The sequence below is a fragment of the Clinocottus analis genome, unplaced genomic scaffold (genome assembly GCF_023055335.1).
Source record: "Clinocottus analis isolate CAN_PGR_092001 unplaced genomic scaffold, fCliAna1.0.p SCAF_17, whole genome shotgun sequence".
In the NCBI taxonomy this organism is placed as follows: Eukaryota; Metazoa; Chordata; class Actinopteri; order Perciformes; family Cottidae; genus Clinocottus; species Clinocottus analis.
Window position 1 is genome coordinate 14,476,574 of NW_027175898.1, and position 19,758 is coordinate 14,496,331.

General features: G+C 44.0%; 1 protein-coding gene and 1 non-coding gene across 2 annotated transcripts; one reads left to right on the forward strand and one right to left on the reverse strand.

Moving 5' to 3' along the window:
- The first annotated feature begins 2,793 nt into the window (after positions 1 to 2,793).
- On the forward strand, positions 2,794 to 16,879 carry LOC137787602 (guanine nucleotide-binding protein G(I)/G(S)/G(O) subunit gamma-2). The gene is made up of 4 exons (XM_068580221.1): positions 2,794 to 3,101; positions 11,489 to 11,569; positions 14,776 to 14,894; positions 15,679 to 16,879. Exons 3-4 carry the CDS (start codon positions 14,808 to 14,810, stop codon positions 15,805 to 15,807), a joined length of 216 nt encoding a protein of 71 aa, XP_068436322.1. The 5' UTR covers positions 2,794 to 3,101; positions 11,489 to 11,569; positions 14,776 to 14,807; the 3' UTR covers positions 15,808 to 16,879.
- A 2,607-nt stretch (positions 16,880 to 19,486) lies between these two features.
- trnal-cag (transfer RNA leucine (anticodon CAG)) lies at positions 19,487 to 19,569 on the reverse strand. Its single transcript has one exon. It is a non-coding gene; the product is annotated as a tRNA-Leu (tRNA).
- Positions 19,570 to 19,758: the final 189 nt, after the last annotated feature.

Genomic DNA, 19,758 nt, shown 5'->3' on the forward strand with positions numbered 1-19,758 from the left:
CTCTCTCTCTCTCTCTCTCTCTCTCTCTCTCTCTCTCTCTCTCTCCACAGCTGTACAGGAAATCAGTCATCCACCATCCACTGCACTGTCGCCATGGCAACACAGAGGGGGGAAATCCATTCTCTCTCTCCGTCTCCTCCCCCCTTTCCTCCACCCTCCTCTTCCTTTCTGTTGTCTTGTCGATGTCGGCGTCCCGACAACATTATTGTGTTGTTTTTTGTTGTTTTTTTACATTTAGCAAAACAAGCCGATCATCAGCACCTTTTACATTTTTTTGTTGTATTTTTACACTCCTCCTCTTCCAGTGTTCTTTCTACAGGTTTCCTTGTGTGTGTGTGTGTGTGTGTGTGTGTGTGTGTGTGAGAGCTGATTGTTTGAGAGCATTAGGTGGCCGTGTGTCTCCAGCAGCAGTGTTGACCTCTCCGTAAATCCCATGAGGCATCGGGGCGGCTCTGCTCGGCAGATGGTCTCAAATCAGAAATGAAATCCAACCCCACCACCCCCCCACCCACCCAACCCTCGTGCACACACACACACACACACTCACACACACACACACACACAAACTCTGTTCTTACTGGATCATGCCAATATCCTTCATCCTCCTCTGCCTCTCCCAAAAAAAAAATCGCCATTGTGTGTGAAAAGCGTGTTGAACATGGTCACGTCGTCACTGACGGTTCTCCTCGTTCCTGAAAAGCAGACATGTACTCCCGCTCCGCCCTGATTCAATTCATCGCGCCAGAAAAAGTCCATGTAGCCTCATACCTCATCTGCAAAGTCACCTCGTGTGCCCGCGTCCCCTCACAAGTGGATTAACGGCGCTTAATAAACCAGCCTATTAACCAAAAACAGCTGCACGGACACCACCAGCTCCAGAGATGATCCCCAGAGCCGATAATAATAAAACATAGTAATCAGATTACAAATCTCTGGATTTAGCTGAACTCCAGTGATGAATGGAGGGAGGGGGGAGGAGAGGAGGGTGTTTCTACATCTGCCAAGACGTGTGCGAGTTAGCAAATGAGCAGATAAGTTAAAGTCATGGATAAATGGTTGAAATATTAATATTGATGGACGAAAGGTCGAAAGGTCACATGAAGGGAAAATGGAGCCTACCAACCTAAATATTGATGATTTAAATGTATTTAGATATATTTGCGACACCTCCCTATGTGTAATTATTAGTGTTAAATATTCCATTCGTGAGCACATATGTGCGTCATGACAGATGTCGGGGTGCGTGAGAAACCCCTGGACCATGGAACCATGACTCACTTATTCTCCATCTTCCTCCTCCTCCTCCTCCTCCTTCCTCCGTCTCTCTTTTGGATGGCACTGTGGGTTTTTCCGGAGAACAACATTTCTTCCTGAATGAAGCCGAGAGGAAAATGCGATTCACAGAAAAACGTGCCGCTGAGCTCAGGCAGTAGGTCGAAGAGGAGCGACGGGAGCGGAGTTCACCCTCCGGGCGGGCGAAGCACGTGCACGTGCACGTGCACATGCAGGAGAGCAGATGTACAGTACGCTCTTACAAACACGAATATGTGAATATGTGAATACATGCATACGGTCAGAAATATACACGACGGATAGAGTACAATCCTCATTATTTATATACGATGGGGAAAATGCTGCTTCTGGTGTAGATTTTTGAATTTTGGTTGCAATTGTTTATCATGTTTACCCTTTAAGTTTATTAGCGTTGTAACAATGACTAATTACAAAGCAGGTTTGAGTTTATTAGCACTGTGAAAATTGCTAATTACAAAAAAAACACAAATACAGCTGAGGATAATGAGTGTCTTTAGGTTTAAAGGGGTTTTGTGACAACATTTAATTGCGACTTTACTGCGCTAAATTAAAAAGTCAGAATGTCCCCAAAACGCTCACGAGTCATCCTGAAGGGAACGCGCACGTCACTACCAAATTTCCTGACAATCCATTCTATAGTTTTTGAGATATTTCCTGACAAACAGGACACATAAGACAACACAAACAAAACACACAGTCACACCTTCAGGCATGGGAAGAACGCCTCTTCTCAAACACACACAGCAGCTGCATGTACACACACTCTCCTTCATTTATTTAGTGGATCCTGTTCATGCAGAACAATTTCATTCATTCTTTTGTTTTAATCTTTGATGGTTTCACTGTGACATACAAGTGCTTTAAAGATTAAAAGCCTGAACTCTGGCCGGGCGCCGTGTCGTATATGGTTGTTGTTGTTATCGAGGGTTGAATTAATTTCTCCCCCCCCCTCTCTCTCTGTCTCTCTCTCTCTCTCTCTCTCTCTCTCTCTCTCTCGCAATGCCTGGAAACAAACACAGTAGCCTTCAACTCGACTTAAATGTGAGTTACGAGGAGGGAAAACGAGCAGCTGGGACCCGTATGAATATTTATCAGGACGGAAATTCAGCTATTCCAGAAGACTATCTGCTGTCCTGGTATGCGTTTGTTTACCGAAGGTGTTTAGAGAGACAGTCAAGGCTTTTTCCTGTGGACCTTTGGGAGACGGAGGGAGTGTGTCCTGATAGCAGAAAAGAGATGGAGGGAGGAGGAGGAGGAAGAAGAGGAGGAGGAGGAGGAGGAGGAGGAGAAGGGTAGTGTCTTGCAGCCTGAGCGTTTGGCTGAAGGGTGGAGACTCAGAGCAGCGAGGAGGGAGGCAGGGAGTATTTTAGCTGGAGCAGAGAGAGAGAGAGGCATACAGGGAGAGAGAGAGAGAAAGAGAGAGAGAGAGAGAGAGAGAGAGAGAGAGAGAGAGAGAGAGAGAGAGGCATACAGAGAGAGGGAGAGAGAAAGAGAGAGAGAGAGAGAGAGAGAGAGAGAGAGAGAGGCATACAGAGAGAGGGAGAGAGCGAGGCATACAGAGAGCAAGAGAGAGAGAGGCATACAGAGAGAGGAGTGTGTGTGGATGTACTCCTGCCTCGGTGACTGACTGATTGTGTGTGTGTGTGTGTGTCTGTGTGTGCGTGTGTGTGTGTGTGTGTGAGTGAGTGTGTGTGTGTGACAGAACGAGGGGAGGACGCGTGGATACTACTCCACAGGACTCGACGTGTTTGGCGTCACAGAAAGAGACCACGCATACAACCAAGAAGGTAGGATTTTGACATTTTCCTGTACAGGGATACGTATTATTATTATTATTTATGTTATTATTTATATTTGCTCCTCTTGTGGTGCCATCTGGGTTAATCACATCCAAAACAGGGTGTGTTCCAGAAGTGGGTGGGGGCGGGGGGGGTCTTCACATCCACGCTGTCGTTTTGTCAGCGCTCGAGGGGCAAGATTGATGCCGCTGGCTGCTTTGCATCATGGAATCCCCTCTTCCTCCTCTCAAAATCTCTAAAAAAAACCTCCGCGCTGTCAGGTGAGCTGCTGCTTTTATTTCCCCCCATCGTGCACCTCGTTTCATGTGAGGGGGAATGAGAGAATGGACTCCCTTCTCTTCTTCTTCTTCTTCTTCTTCCCTCTTTTCCTCTTCCTTAATCACGAGGATTGGGCAGGTTTTATCATTCGGAGCCAGAGGAATTAAGGGGTATCTGTTTTTGGGGAAGGGTGGGGTGGGTTTCACAATGAAGAAGAGACAGAGAAGGATGGACGAAGAAGAAGAGGGGGGTGGGGGTGGAAAAGCGGGCGCTAAAGCAAACCGGAGAGGAATCCCACAAGCCTCCTGTGAGGTTTTTCCATCCATCCTCAACTCTCCTCCCTCCGTACCGTGAGGAGAAAGCAGTTGACCACACACACAAGCTCCGCGTAGTGGTTGTATCAGACAGATGGCCGGGAGAGGAAGAGGAGGAGGAGGAAGAGGAGGAGGGGGGGTGGATGAGGAAGGGAGGTTTGGTGTTTTTATGTTGCTCATACAGAGAAACAGTCGCTGACAGCAGCATGCGTTCACAGAAGGAAAAAAAAAAAACCCCACAGAGAAAACAAAGACAGACGTGCTGGTTTTTTTTTCCCACTCTTAGCTCGTCACACGAAGGCATCGTCATACACAACTCATATTACATCGTCCAATCGTGTGCGTCGCACGTCCGGGCCTGATGCGAACGCACACGGCGAGTCAGAAACACCCGAGAACTCGCCGCCCCGGGGCCCTCGTACTGTAGCTCACGACCAACGAGACGCAGCGGAAAAAACCTGAAGAGTCAGTTTTCGGAAATCGTCGGGTTAAACAGACAGAAAGTAGAGCGGGAGGGAGGGAGGATGGAGCAGCCGTCCACGCCTCAGTGACCGCTTTGACTTCTCCTCGCCTCAGTAACCACTTTGACCTCTCCTCTGCCGTCACCGTCTTCTCCCTAAAAAAGTCCATCCAACCCCCCGGGCTGCGCTTCCTAAAAGCATCGCGGAAGTAACAGGAGTTAGGAAGGATGTTGTTGACGCCTCAAACCTTTGTACTCGTCACACTTTGTTTGCTCACACTGTTGATTTTGGGGTTTGAGCTCATCAAATAGATAGAAGCATCCAAACCTGTTTTTTTAATCTCTCGGGGAAAGCCGAAGTTAACCAACTTTTGGCAACTCAAGCCTCTCGTGAAAGAAAGTCCCAATCAAGTCACAAGTTTCCAGTCGAGTCTTCAGACCAAAAGGTTAGACGTAGCTGTGTTCAAGTCCTTCGGGGAAAGTACAAGTCAACCCTGAAGTCCTCGCCCCAACTAAAGTCTCCAGTCCTTTGACGTCAAGTCCAACAGCTGCCAAGTCCAAGTGACGTTCAAAGTCCTCGTTCCAGGACTGCTTTTAATTATTTTGAGGAAGGTCTTGGTTAAGTCTCATCAAGCTTATTCTCAAGTCAGTTACGTCTTCAGGGAATCAAGTTCAATCTTACAAGTTCAAGGTGTGTCTTGAAGCCAGTTTGTTGTTACTTTGGTTGGATTTGAGTCTCAAGCCTCGCTGAGCTGGGTTTAACTCTTTTGGGGCGAGTACCGGGCAACCAGTTAAAGTCTCTAGTTGAAGGCAAAACATGAGATAATTATAATTCAAGTCTCAGCTGTCGTGTCTGAGTGAGTCTCCAAGTCTTCTGTTTTTGTTGGGCTAAAGTCCGACGTCTCCACAGCTGTCTCAAGTCTTTTCCGGCTTACTCTCAAGTCAGTACCTTCAAGCCTTTAATGGCAAGTTAGATATGAATGTTGTTGCTTTCACAAGTTCTCATCTTTGTGACTTAAGTCTGACTTGAGCCAGTGCCTCTTATTTTAAGACTTGAGTCTTGAGTTTTAAGTCTCTTGAGGGTTATTTAGCATTAGACTAAGTTTTTTTGGGCGTTGATGTTGTGTTTAAGTCAACTTAAGCCTTTTGGGAGTCTCAGGTAAGTTAAGTCTCACACAGGTCCAGTTTGACTTAATTTGGAGTCAAGTCCTTCGGTTATTAGACAACCTGCAGGTCCCTGACGTCAAAACATGAGATTTAAAATGTCAAGTCAAGTATTTAGATGTCTTACAACGGTACAAGTCCAAATCAAGTCCTTATTTGTTCTTCCTGAGTCTCAAATGCAAGTCACAAGTCTACGTGGCTTCTTCGGGTTTTCTCAGCACTCAGGAGAGAGTTAAGACCTTTTTTTTTATGTCCTCAATGACTCTTAAATCTTCAGGGAGTCGAGTCTTCCAGCAGTCAAGTCAGCATCTCTTCAGCCAACTCTTTAGTCTTCCCCCCGGAAAGCATCAGCGACAAATGGACTGACAGCTCGGGTGAAATCGCTCTGGTGACTTTGAGCCAAACCTACGGTTGAGGAAAGAAGGTCCGAGCGGCGCATTCAAACTCTCAGCAGAATCTAAACCAGCCCGGATGTTTGTAATATTGTTAACAGCCCAGGAGTCTGGCCTTGTTTTTCTTGGCACGCTGATTGATTCCAGAGGAAAAGTCTGTTTATGCCTCCTCACTCGAGGCAAACGCACAAGTCTTGCTGATTCCTCACAGTGGAAGCACGGAGAGGAGCGCTTTAACGAACTTCAGCGCCCGCGAAAATGATCATTTGTGACACTCGGGGTCCGGGGAAGTAACCTTTTAAATTTGACGGCCGCTTTCAAATAGCATTTCCAGGGTTGAAAGGTATGAAACCGCCCTCTCACTCAGCCAAAATCCACCAGCATCACATGGCAGGTAACTGGTATTTTCCACCACACTCACACACACTCATTTCTGCTTCAAAAGCATGTCGCTGTTCCTGTGACAGCTGTGTCGGGGCATTGTTTCTACCCCACTAACCACATCGCCGTTACATAACACGCATGTCAAAGGGTTTGGTTTTTTTTAAATGCAAGTCTTTAAACGTTTAAAGCAAAAGAAAACCACTCGGTCACTGCTTCTATCGAACAAAGGAGAAACAAGCCGGGCCTTGATCGTTTGATTTAATAAACATAATTGATCACATTTGTGCTCCCTGGAGCAATAAGCTTCTTCCCTGCTGCCTTCTTGACTCCCAGAGGAGGCATCATTTCCTGGGCCAATGCCTTCACTCCTCCCCCCCTCCCTTCTGGGACCTAGATTTACCCCCAACACACACACACACACACACACACACACACACATATATATCACCACAATCTCTAAGATGGCAGGGTGGGCACGGCATGCTGGGGGTGGCACAGATGTCCCGGCTAATCGAATATTCACGGGTGGCGGAGGTCTGACCGAGAGGCGGAGGAGGAGAGTCGGAGGTTAGCGAGCGAATTGATAGAAGCTTATACAGCCGAGAAATTAAACATTTCATGTCAAATGTCTACTGCAGGAAAAAACACTTAGAAACGCTCAATGGGAATGTGAAATAAGCAACTGTTACGGGCTAAATTTAGAACGGTCCTGCGTAATTCACAAGACGACAAGAGCGTTTCCTGTGTGTGTTTTTTTTCTTCCTGTGGGCGGGATCCGTTGGAAAAACCTGAATTGTCATTTCATGTCACCTAATTCATTCAGCTCGACATTGTGTTCATGGTTGTGTTCATGTTGGGAGACGGGCTTATTGCGGTCCTGACCGGTCAAATTACAAAACCTGCCCCTTACAGTCGACAGAAACGACGACAATTAAAAGTGCAAATATGTACAGAAGGCTTGATTTTGATGATGTTTTAATTCTAATATCTTTTAATATGTTCCGATTGTTACTCCTGAACACGGTCAACCTCTTGAACACACTATTTGGGGCCTGATATTTCCGTAAAATGCGCGTTACAGGCGATTTACGGCCTGGAGGTCGGCTCCGGGCCTCTCACGGAAATAGTGACGCCGATGTGACGCTCAGCTGTCACATCGGCGTCATCTCCCGGACGACCGTGGCCCGACAGCTCGGCTCTCCGAGTCCCATCTCTTTATCGTTGTGTGCAGAGGGAGCGGCGTCCTTTCTCCCCCATTCAAGGGCAGGGATCCGTGCTGTATCACATTCAATTGTCAATATCCATGCTGATTGTGTTCATTAATAACTTCGGAGGTCAGTTTTATGTTACTCCTCCTTCCCTCACTGTGAAGGCCCCTCTGTAAGAAGATCTTACCGTCACGTCCGGGCCTCTTGCATCTTCCTGGTAAACTCCATTCCTGTTTATTTATACTCATTCTGTGCAGCCTCTCCGATCAATTCATGACCCTTTGCTTGCTGAATGTGCCCTTTGCTGCAGTGACATCGCGCCCTGTGTCTTATTGTCCGATGACTTACAGTCACTCTGTGAAGCCTGAACTCTCGTCGCACGTGTGCGACAGCTCGTGCATCCACGAGTTGTCTTGTCTTTTTTTTTTTTAAATACTTCAGAAAACAAAGGCTTCGGATTTGCTTTTGGAGTAAAACACGCACACAAACAACGACTCAGCACAGAAATGTTTCACATCAGCTTTTACAGATGCAAAAACTGGAGTCAGGAGGGTTTGTGTGATAAGTCGCATCGGCTTTACTCAAAGGTTCAGCTCGCCCAAAGTACAAGAAAACACCTTTTCTCGAGGGCAACGTTTAAGATATTTGAGCGGTAAATTTGACACTGTTGTCATTGAAAACTTGACGTGCAGAGCGACGGTGTATCTAAGGAGGGGTGGGGATTATTGGCCTACAAAACTCAGCCTGGGTTATCTCTGCGCAGGGGTCCCATCCTGTCTCCCAGCGTCCCTGCAGACCCTCGTCGGCTAATCGCTGGCTCTCCAGACTCCAGATGACTGAGCAAAGGGACAGACTTTTAATTACCACGCTCTGATCTCACTCCCCGGGCGTCACAGAGGACAGAACCCTCCCGGGCCTGGCCATCCTTAATTTATCTCTATATGGATGCGGGGAGAAAAAAAATGACGATAAGGTGCAGCAGAAAGAAAACGGGGGACAAAAGGAGGGGAGGGAGAAGCCGGCTGGCTGCGAGTCGGCGTATGTGAGAGTGCGGTCGAGATCATCGCTCTCGACAGGCCAGGAATTATATTTTTTCTTCCCCAGGATGTTTCCTGTGGCGCCTAATCACCCAGAGTCGAGCTCCAGCTATAATCACATCTGTGGAGGGTTTCGTCACGAACACGGACCCCCCCCTCGACCCCGAAAAGCCGGAGGAAGGGGTTCAAAAACCCGCTCCAAATGACAGGGGAAGGATGGCGCAGGGGCTCAGATTGATTCGCCGGCGTTAGCAGCGGGGCGGCGCCCGCTGGGGGCGTTTCAGTCTCGTCAGCGAACACCTGTCGCCCACCAAGGGAGGGACGGGAAGCAGAAGGCTGGAACACAGAGAGGAGAGAAATGGATCAGCAGTCCCGTCCCATAATGCACCTTTTTTTTTTCCCCCGCGACAGTGCAGTTTTCAGTTCAAGATGCTGTACTTGCACAAAAGTAGAGAGCAATATTGCCAAAGCGTTGAGATAAGTTGCAACAGTCATGATGACACAAACAGCTCACGGGGAAATCAAATTCAGCTATTTCTTATTTGGGGTGAGGGGGATCTATTTATTTATTTTTTAAGAACAGTCAGATTTCTTTCCCTTTTTGCAGCGTTAGAAAAACAAAAGTAGACAATGAAAGATGTCAGAGTGCCGTCAGGACTTTTAATGAACCGCTTTGACACTTTGGTGCCGCCTCAGTACACAACTTCTTAAATATCACAGCTCTTTTTACAGCTTCATCTTATTGGATCAACTGTATGAATCAAAAGGAAGCTTCATTAAACACAAGCTATTGTTACAAATTATGCTCCCTGTTAATTGTTGGCCACTAGATGGCAGCAGAAACAAGCTGAAAACAAAACACTAACATACTATTATATTATTAAGTTAATATGTTGAAGCTGGAGCAACATTAGGGTCATTTGAAGTTGGGTTTCTGGTCATCACATGAATAGAAGTGCTTTATGTACTCTTTCAGTTCCTGTCTGTTGTTTGGCGCTGAACTAGTAGACAACATACATCCGTGTTTTTTAAAACACTGCAGCATTGTCTGCAAAATGCATTTCTATGACGTAAAGTGATTTACAGTAAATAGCTCAGACATACACAAACACTGATGCGGTCCTTTTAACAAACTGTGGAATCGCTCCACTATTACAAAACCTTGAACCTTTACTTTCACTACACAAACAGAAGATTATTGCATCGTTTTGGAAACTCCCAGATGTAATGATGAGTGATGAGCAGGATGCTCTGAGCAAACAACACGCATCTTGTCACAGTCACAAGTTGCAGGTCATGTGACTGTGAAAGGTAAAGTCAATAATGGAGATTCGTTGGTTGTATTGAGTTTTACATGTTAACCGTCTGTAAGACCCAAGAAAGTCTTCCTGGTGAAGCTTTTAAAGAAGTCAAGGCGAGAGTATGCGATTACCAGACACAATGTGAGCAGATGCTTTCTTTCATTTTCCATTTGGCACGTGAAACATTATATATTAGACACTGACAACATGATTAATGAAGGAATTTGTCTGTAGTTCCTCTGGCTAAAGTCAACGTTTTCCAGCCAAAGATCGAATGCAGGGTATTAAGCCTCAATACATTTTTTGTGCTGAGTCATGTGCACCATTTATTGAGAATGGTAACAATTACATCATGAGATAGTTCCACGTTTGTTTGTTGTTTTTATTTTTTAGAAATTTCACATTTAAGAACTTTGGCATCTTTCAGGTAAAAAATGTAGGGAAATAATAATAAAAGCTTTTGTTTTGTGAAGCAGCGCAGTTCATAGTTAAACAATCAGCTAAATAAAGTGAACATACAGCTAGTACGAGTGCAGATGAATGGCTGCACAGTACAGTAAGATCTCCTGCTCTTGTTTGTTTTTAGAACAGTTTCAACGTTGCTAAAAAACACTCCGTCTCAGGGGTTTTGGCTGCTGTTGGCGAGGTATTTTGTCATTGGATGCCTTACTGTAACGTTGCTTTAACGCCGCTCGCCGCCATGATTTACGATGGGTGGAATTCCCTTCCTCTGCAGATCTGCTCATGCAGCGTAATTGGCCCATTTATCAGAAGCAGCTGAAACTGAGCTGCAGAGTCAGAGATAAATTCATCTTTTGGACCAGAGAAAGAGAGGAAAAAGGGGGGAAGATGGTGAGGAAGAGGAGGAGAGGTGAATGGGCCAGCACCTGCAGAAGCTCAACATAAAGGAATAGTTGTATATATATTTTGGGAAAATACAAGCTAGAGAAGACTCATGTTGGTTAGCTTAGCTTAGTGTGAAGAATCAGCTGGCTCGATCCAAAGGTCTGAAGATGAGCTCACTGACACAAATTAAAAAGGGGAAAAAATGTAAATACTATTTCGAAGACGAGAGCGACGACTTCCTGAAGTAGTCCGGCACATGACTGAGTCTTTACGCTAAGATAAGATACGATAAGCTAGCTATCTCCTGGCTGTAGCTTCATAGCTAACGGATGACGTATGAGAGTGCTGTCGACCTTTTTCATCTAACTCTCAGCAAGAAAGTGACTTCAGCTGCAAATATGACGCGATTCCTTCAAGGAAGTTATTGCCCAGAACTGATCTCGATGTCCTTTATTCCATGTAGACAAAGACAAACGAGCATTTCCCTCTTTCTTCCTGTCTTTACGCGAAGCTAAGCAGCTACTGCCTGTTTAGCTTCATATTAAGAATCTGAATCAAAAATGTTCATTTGCAAACTACACAAGGAATTTGACTAATTGAAAGGTGCATAACGATAAATATAGATAGAATATAATAATACAAATAATAAAAAACAATGACAGAAATATGGTAAACAACACAAATATCAAAATAAAAGTGGCAAGTGTATTTTAATAAGAAAAGAAAAGATCTTCTGTTGGCCAAAAAAAAGGCTCCCAACATGTTAAACTGTTCCTTGTTTGTCCCGTCAATGACCTTTGGCTCGTCTCCATCGTTAGTTTGTCGTTGGTGTTTCTTCCCAGCGAGACTTTGTGAGAGCGAGCTGTGACATTCTGACACGCGGTGATCAGAGGACGCAAGACTCGGCGTAATTTATCAGGAATGCAGGAATAGCAGCGTGCGGCGCGTCGGCCTGCGCGCCGCTCATTCTTCTCTCCGACCTCCCTTCATTTCCTTTCTGTCTATTTGCAGAGAGAGCTGGGCGGACACGAAGCGCCGACTGAACCGCAGACAGACACCAGGCGGCCGAGTGCGGAGGAGTACGCAGACGAGGTAAGTCGAAAGGGAGCGAGAGGAAAAGGCCCTGCAGCACGTTAACATCAGCCAGTTTCCCTAATACTACAACACGAGCGCTGTGTTACCACTTTCCCGGGAAAGGTGTCGACAGCAGTTGAAGGCCCGCGTCCGTCTGAATGTTTTATTTATCAGCGCCCATGTTGGGATGTCACCGCTATCAGCATGTGAACACCATGCGCAGCATCTCAGGGTGGTATTTTGGGCATCTGACAGAGAGGAAGGAAGGAAGGAAGGAAGGAAGCGCAAGAGGTTTCATGAAATACAGAAGAGGAGAGTAGACACTAAAAAAGAAGAAGACAGGACACTATCTCCTTTCTTTAGTGTTCAATAAACAGGTTTAGTTGTCCGTAGGGAAGCAGCTATTCCTCCTGGATCCACATGTACATGGACATCCTCCACACCACCATCACCCCTCCCCCCCCCTCTATGTATGAAAATGTCAGTGTGGCATTTTCGAGCGCTCCAGTGACAATAAGCAGGAACCTTTCTTTGTAGACACAGTAACAGCGCCGCTGAATAGCTTATATATCGTCTTTTGTGTTGCCGCTTTTTCACATATTTTGCACAGCCAAGTGACAACATGAGTGACCCTAAACACTGAATGAACGTAGGCGTCGTTTAGATGCGACACATTTCCGTAAATCCCTGATTTTTGGGAGTTTGGTTTTGCAAAGAAAGGCCTCAGCGGCTCGTATGGCCGTGGAGTATTTTGACATGAGTGTTTAGAAAAAGATTGTCGCAAGTCTTTCATCTAAAATGGAGTCTATCAGGTTTGGTTAGCACAATCAAAATCGGATGTTTCTTTCCTTTGCACACATTTGCTTTTATGGTATTTATTTAGTCAATCATCTCTTTTGTCTGTCAATTCCACTCCAACTAGGCTATTGTGTCACCGTGTCTGATCATTTTTTGTGTAAAGAATACAGCCCTACTTTTGTGTAGACACCCCAGAAACCTTAAAGAGTGACATCTCTTACTATCAATAGTCTGGTGATTTACGCTGGCCTGTTTTGACGTTTCCCCCGAGTGATGAAACAATATTATGGCCTCGATACGCCAGACGCCAAAGACTCATTTCAACTTGTCGAGCACACCTTTGCACTCAGTCTCTGGCCTATTTATTTATTTTATTTTGTTGAGCGACAAAAGTGAGGTTTCTGTGGAAAGCGTCCAAAGATATTTGGACGCAACTCTCATTTAAAATGTTTTAAAAGTAATTCATTATTCCTCTGATAAATATTGCAGGGGAGTTGACACGTGGCTTCCCTGCAAAAATAGCAACAGATTACTTAGTACACGTCTCAAAAGTTATGAATTATTACCAGTTTAAAAGGTCCACGAATGTTAATTTAAAGTAAATGAAAATTCTAAATATTTTTCGTCAATGTCCAGTAAAAAAAGGATATAAAACATGTGTTATGTGACGTTTAGACCAAACTACATGGAACAGACTTCCTTTAATTACTGACACGTAACACAATGGGGTTTTTGTTCAATTTAAACACCCTACAAGGTGCAGCAGCCCTCAGGGTGAGAACATCCCGGATCCCTCAGCGGCGGTGACGGTAAAACCGAATATTTACTTTACAGTGTTTATACTGCGGTCTGCTGCAGGTTCATAAATTGAGAATTTCCAGACAAGTTTGGAGTAAATCAGTCCTAACAATGTGTGAATTAAGTAAATACCGTAGATTTGAAAGACATCCCCTCCAAGTGATCTTGCCATTTTTATGAGATTTACTGATATTTTATGGAGGGCACAATTCATTAAAAAAAGCAATGACATGACTAATCTTCCAGATATTAATCACGTTTACTTTCGAGGGGAAAAAGAACAGATTTGTTATCACTTCCCCTGGCACATTTGTTTAAAGACACTCTAGTCAAACAGTGATAAATTAAAGTATGACGGGAAACAACTGTAAGCGGTGACCCCTGTGTGGGTTTTAATTGACGACGAGGTCACCGGGGTTCAGGTGTGAACGCAGCAGTCGGCCCGATGAGCAGGTGTGCCACCGCGGACCATCAATATTCATGCTGGGCTCCGGCGCCTCGCTGAGATCAGTCTTAACCCCACGCTGAGTCACACCACAGTGCACGCAGACGCACGGCGCAGGGAGAGATTGATCACACGCTCAGGAGGCCGGCGGTATGGAGCGCCCACAGCGTGATCCAGTTAATCAAAGCGCCGATAAAGGACAACGGGAGCATCTGAGGACGCAGGGCTGAAAGTGTGTACCGCTACCGACAGGTGACAACCCGGAATAGATTGGGAAGGAACTGCAGACACATGCAGAACACGAGGAACTCATGTTGCTGAGGATGAAAACAGTTATTAACAAGTATCAGCATTGAAATATACTTAAACCATCAAAAGTAATTCTTCAAAATGGCTAATTTAAAAAAGATGTGTATATTAATGGATTATAATTTATGCGTACATCACTTTAATGTTGCAGCCGGCAAAGCTTCTTCATATTCTGCTGGCTAAATCATTACATTTTAGTTGATTATTTTGTATTAAAGCTTTCAAATCAATGTAGTTCTTGAGTAGATGTTCCAGCGCTGAAGAACAGACAGTTTCCCGGTACGTTCCAGAAACAGAAATGCAAATACAGCATCGCTGCAATCTGTTGATTTATGGTCCGTCACACGGTGCAGAGGGAGGTGTGGAGCGGTATGAGAAGGCTTAAGGGGCCTGTATTTAACACTCAGGACAATAGGAAGTGATAATAACAAGATATCTAACTGTGATGTAACACACACATATATATTGTTTCATACATGTTAAATAAATAGAAATCTAAATACTCTAATTCTCAGATCTTTCACCTTTTAGAAAACCGGCATTATCAGTCCAAAGTTCATGTTTTTTCCCCCTACTATTGAAACCAGTTATCATTATCTGTTTTATCTATTTTAAATATGGGTGCTGGACAAAGGACTGCCCCCTCACTGCTCGCCCTCCTCCTGCCTAGCAACTGACACCATAAATAATATGCTCCTGTGTGCGTGTGCGTGTTCACAGGCGTGTGATAATCAGCAGGGTTATCTGTTGCTAGCACTCCTCTGTGCATGGCTGCTAGATAGTATGGCGCTGGTCTTCATCAGAGGCAAACAGTGGACAACCCACAATGTTGTGTGTTTCTTTTTTTATGTGAATCTCTTTCTCCTCTTCGTAGGCAGAGCACACGAAACCTGACCGACAGCGGCCATGGCGAGCAATAACACGGCCAGCATCGCACAAGCCAGGAAGCTGGTGGAGCAGCTGAAGATGGAGGCCAACATCGACAGGATAAAGGTGAGCACGCACCTGTCATCAATAAATAAATACAAATGATTGTAGGTTTGAGTCAATTGCAAGCATTTCACACCATTTCCCGTCGTCCAGGCAAATTGCATATGCTGCAAAATAATAAGACAAAATGCCACCTATCAATAAATCTGAAGCTCATTTATTCCATTTTATTGTGTTTTTCACGTGTTTGCAAACAGAAATGGCAAAGTTGACAGTTTGTAGTGTTACTCTCTTCCAATCATCATGCTAAGCTAGGCTAACACTCCTCTAGCTCTAGATCCATACACAAAGGACAAGTTTGACTTATTGGGAAACATGTAAAAACATCTGCCTACCAATAAATAATAAACACGGTACATCTCTTTTGACTAACAACTGTTAGCTGTTTTAAGGGAGTAAATGTGTTTTTTTTTATGCTAAGCTAAGGCTCTAGCTACATATCTAATGTACAGACATGAGAGGTGTATGTTCTGAGCTTTCTCTAGGAAAGAAAGTGACAACCCTTTTCTTTAATGATACATTTCCCCCCATGAACAAATATATATATATATATATATATATATATATATATATATATATATATATATATATATATATATATATATATATATATATATATATATATACACAAATATATATTTAGGATCTGTTTTCCTTCTACAAAACTACACCCGCCAACCGCATTGCCACGCTAACAGAAGCGGCCATCTTTTCATGAGCGTCCTCCTCTCGTCTTCTGCAACGTGAACTCCCTTTAACTTGATCCGTACTGTGTGTTTGATTCCAGGTGTCAAAAGCAGCAGCAGACCTAATGTCCTACTGCGAAGCCCACGCCAAAGAGGACCCTCTGCTATCGCCGGTGCCGGCGTCAGAGAACCCGTTCAGGGAGAAGAAGTTCTTCTGTGCCATCCTGTAAACTCGGCGTGGCCCTTCAGCAGTCTGCCCGGTGTGGGACTTTGAACGTGGACGTTCAAAATATGTAGAAATCTTCTAGTAGGAGGGCGCGGCGAATTATTGCCCCGTTCCTCCCATCCCCCCCTTCCCCTGTTTTTGTCGGACGGTACCTAAAAAGTTTGAAAATTAAAAAACCCACAGAGTTTACATGTAACTAGTAAAGGGGTTCTGGTTGTGATTTTTAAAAGGGTGTTGCAGGATGTTGAAGGGGTCTATGCTTTTAGATGACAAGGAAAAGGATGACGAAGACGACGAGTGTGACGATAAACCCCCCCAGAAGACGTGACGGACAACCGGTCAACTTACCAAGTCTTCAGGTTGTGACGTGTACAAAACAAAAATAGATACAAAAAAATGAAAATAAAAAAATATTTGTGGTTCTTTTTGGGACTTCCAAATGTTCTGTTAAATGGTTTGTGGGCGGGGTCGAGTGACGTAGGTCAGCTGACCCAAATACGCCACTAGATGCCACCAGATTATTGGATTATTATTTTTTTTAAGTTGTTTGTTTATTTCAACTTTACCTGTCACCTAGATATCTTTCTATAACTGTACGTGGAACAGCTCTGTTTACTTTTTCATGTTTTGTTTTTACACCAACAGGTTAGTGAAAGCTTTTTAATAGGATGTTTGAAACATTCGACTCTTGTGATTCTTCTTTACGGATAGCTGTCTTAATATCTCTGTGGATCAACATCTATCTGGCAAATGTGATGCAGTTTGTCTCCTTCAGATACAAAAACCCTCTTTCTACTGTTTGTATAAAATGACTAGCAAGTAAACTGTGCTGTGCCGTGAGTTCTGAATGTTTGTGTTTGTATCATTAACTATTGCATGAAATGGACAAAACGTATTCTCTATTTCCATTCATGTGGAGATTGTATAAAACAGGGGCGTCCTCCATCTGGAAGTGCCAAAACATATTAAAAACCAGAATGATTCAATATGGACTCAACAAGGACGTCTCTCACATATAAATTACTCTGGAAACATTGCATTGCAGGCTGAAAAATCACATTCAGGTACTAATTACACATTTAAACTGCAGATGACGTGTTTGGATTGATTTTGGGGGAAGGTTGGTTTGAATATTTTCAGCGTATATATTTAATAACCAAACTAAAAAACATGAACTATTCCCTTATGTAGTTGGCATTTGCGATAACATACTGTGAATAATATGTATTTATATGTTTCATTTCCTAATTTAACTTATGCTGTGAAATTAACCTAACACCTGAGTTGTTGCTTAATCAGAGTCCAAAAGCAACAATTTCAACATGAATTTACTGGAATATTATGCTATATTATTTGACTATTAACCACTATCTAGCTCCTGTAACGGGTCGTATCTGGCCACGAGTGCAACACACACACACACACACACACACACACACACACACACACACACACACAGGTATGAAAAAGTATCTTCACATGGTGGACTCTTTTAAATTTAAGAGGCAATAACATGATGATGCAACTGAATGCGATTACTCCACAACTTCAACTATAACTACACGTGTTAAAATATATTATATATATTATAATATTCAGAATAGTACAGCAGTATTACGTATTGTAATTATTCAAAAAGACACACAGTCTCTCTCTTTCTACACTTCTGTATTGACAAAAGAAATAAACGCACCTCACCTGTGACTGAAATGAAGTCCATACGATGGTCATAGAACTAATTTCACAACAGGTGAGCTGAGGTAACGACAACGGGTGTTCCCAGGACGTGTGGCTCCACCCACTCAGCTCGGCAGCTTCTTGGCGGGTGTCTAAACGAGTGCCCGCTTGCTCGCCACTGCCCTGCCACCTGACTTGCCACAGAGGTGCCACAGAGGCGCCAGTGCCACAAGGAGGACCTCGGCCTCGATGCCTGTTTGCGTAAGTTGTGTCTTTTTGGTTGTCGGCTCTGCCCGGATCAGCTTTACCTTCCCTCGTTTCCCTATACCACACCTAACCTCACCTTTTGTGTTCTCACTGCTTTGTTCATTGTCTGCTTTTTGGACTCTCTGATTTATAAGTTCGCTCTTGTATTAAGTCATAAAACCTGCACAAGTCAAACTATAAATGACAACTTTCATCGTCACACTGTGTATCGTACACCACTCACAACCCTGTTGTGACTTTGTTTTAATGTAACTGCAGTTCATGAGGGTTACTCTCATTATCACTCCTGTTACGGTCTGTTTTGGCAATAAGTTTGACGCAAAAATGAATCTCATTGAGGGAGCTGTTCGCCAGCCTGCGGGTAGAAGCTGTGTATCCGTCTCGTGGTTCTGGACTCCTGTATGAAGCCTCTGCCTGGTGGCAGGAGCGAGAAGAGTCTGTGCTGGCGGTGTGTTTTGTCCCTGATGATGCGTCGTGCTCTCCTGGTGACCCTGGAGGAGATAAATGACCTGAGGGGAGGGGGAAGGCTGCTCCCGAGATGAGCTGTGCAGTTTTTAGCACACGCTGGAGTGCCTTCCTGTCCCGGTCATGGCAGTTTCCATACCATACTGTCATTGAGCTGGTATAGAAGCTGTAGAGGGTGCTGAGAACTGAGGGTGGCGTGCCAAATTTCCTTAGGAAATACAGTCGCTGTTGGGCCTTTTTAATGGTCTGCAGTGCATTGTGAGACCAGGTGAGGTCTTTGCTGATGTGAGTTCCCGAGGAATTTAGAGGTTTCCACCCTTTCCATCTCTGTCCCATCTATGTGAAGGGGTTTGTGCTGCAGGTCAATAATCATCTCCTCCACCAGAGTCTAAAATAAAAAATAACATTAAACCTACACATTACATGAATTATGCATGTGTAACAGAGTTAATGATTCCACTTGCCATCACTAGGCATTATTTGCACTTCTCGCTGTTATTTTTAATCCATACTATACATATATTATTTTCTCTTATTTTTGTCAATATCATAAGCAATGTATTATTAGTTAACCACGAAGATCAGCGTTTTGTGTGACATTAGCGCCCTCTGCTGGGCCCCTGCAGACTTGAGGGGGGCGCCCCGTTTACTGTTCCCAGTCTGCAGTAAGCTCGTGGTATGTTGATCCATAACAAGCTCTATGTAACATTTAAAGTGTGCCTCAATTAATAGTACACAACGCAAGAGATAGAACACAACTGCTACAAATGCATAGTACAAAGTTAAGATATATCAGCATAGCTTGTCAACGCCATTGAGGAAACCAATGAGCAATACTTGTACACTTATGTTTTAAATAATGTCTTTTGTATCCGGTGGTGATGACAGTATACTATTTGAGGAGTTGAAGAGATTCTTCTTGAAAATCCCTCGAATGTCCCGCCTCTGGCCTTTAATGCAGGAAAACACAGAGGTTAATAACGAACTAGCTACAAATACAATTTGTAGAATACAACTACTTTGCAACATAATGTCAAGATTGGCCATCTAAATCCATCAATAACACCACTAAATACATAATTATTTAGCTTAAAAAAAACGTTTTTGAAAATGATTTTTTTTTTGGTTTAGTTAGCCAAGATAACTGAAAGCAAAAGTAATGATAATTATTGTTGAACATATGCCTAGTAATACAATTAAATCGCGATAAGCACATTTTAAAGACAGAGCCTTCATGTAACGTAGAACACTAAGAAATATTTAAAAAGAAATTCTGTCAGAAGTGGGATTCGAACCCACGCCTCCAGGGGAGACTGCGACCTGAACGCAGCGCCTTAGACCGCTCGGCCATCCTGACTAGTGTTGATTAAAGTTTCACATAAGTATATTCATAAAGCACCTTGATACGGTTACAGCTTCTCTGACTCATCGTGACAGCCGGTCCCGGTTTTTGGCGGTTTTGTGAGACACAGCGATTTTTGTGTATTACGGCGGTTGGCATAAACTGGTTTGTGACTGGGTTTAGGGTGGTAATTCAGGAAATGGA

What these genes read in the sequence shown, in the direction of transcription:
- LOC137787602 (XM_068580221.1), top strand. Translation starts at nt 14,808, where the DNA reads ATGGCGAGCAATAACACGGCCAGCATCGCACAAGCCAGGAAGCTGGTG. An exon ending in CCAACATCGACAGGATAAAG is followed by an intron (nt 14,895 to 15,678) that starts GTGAGCACGCAC and finishes GTTTGATTCCAG; the next exon opens with GTGTCAAAAGCAGCAGCAGA.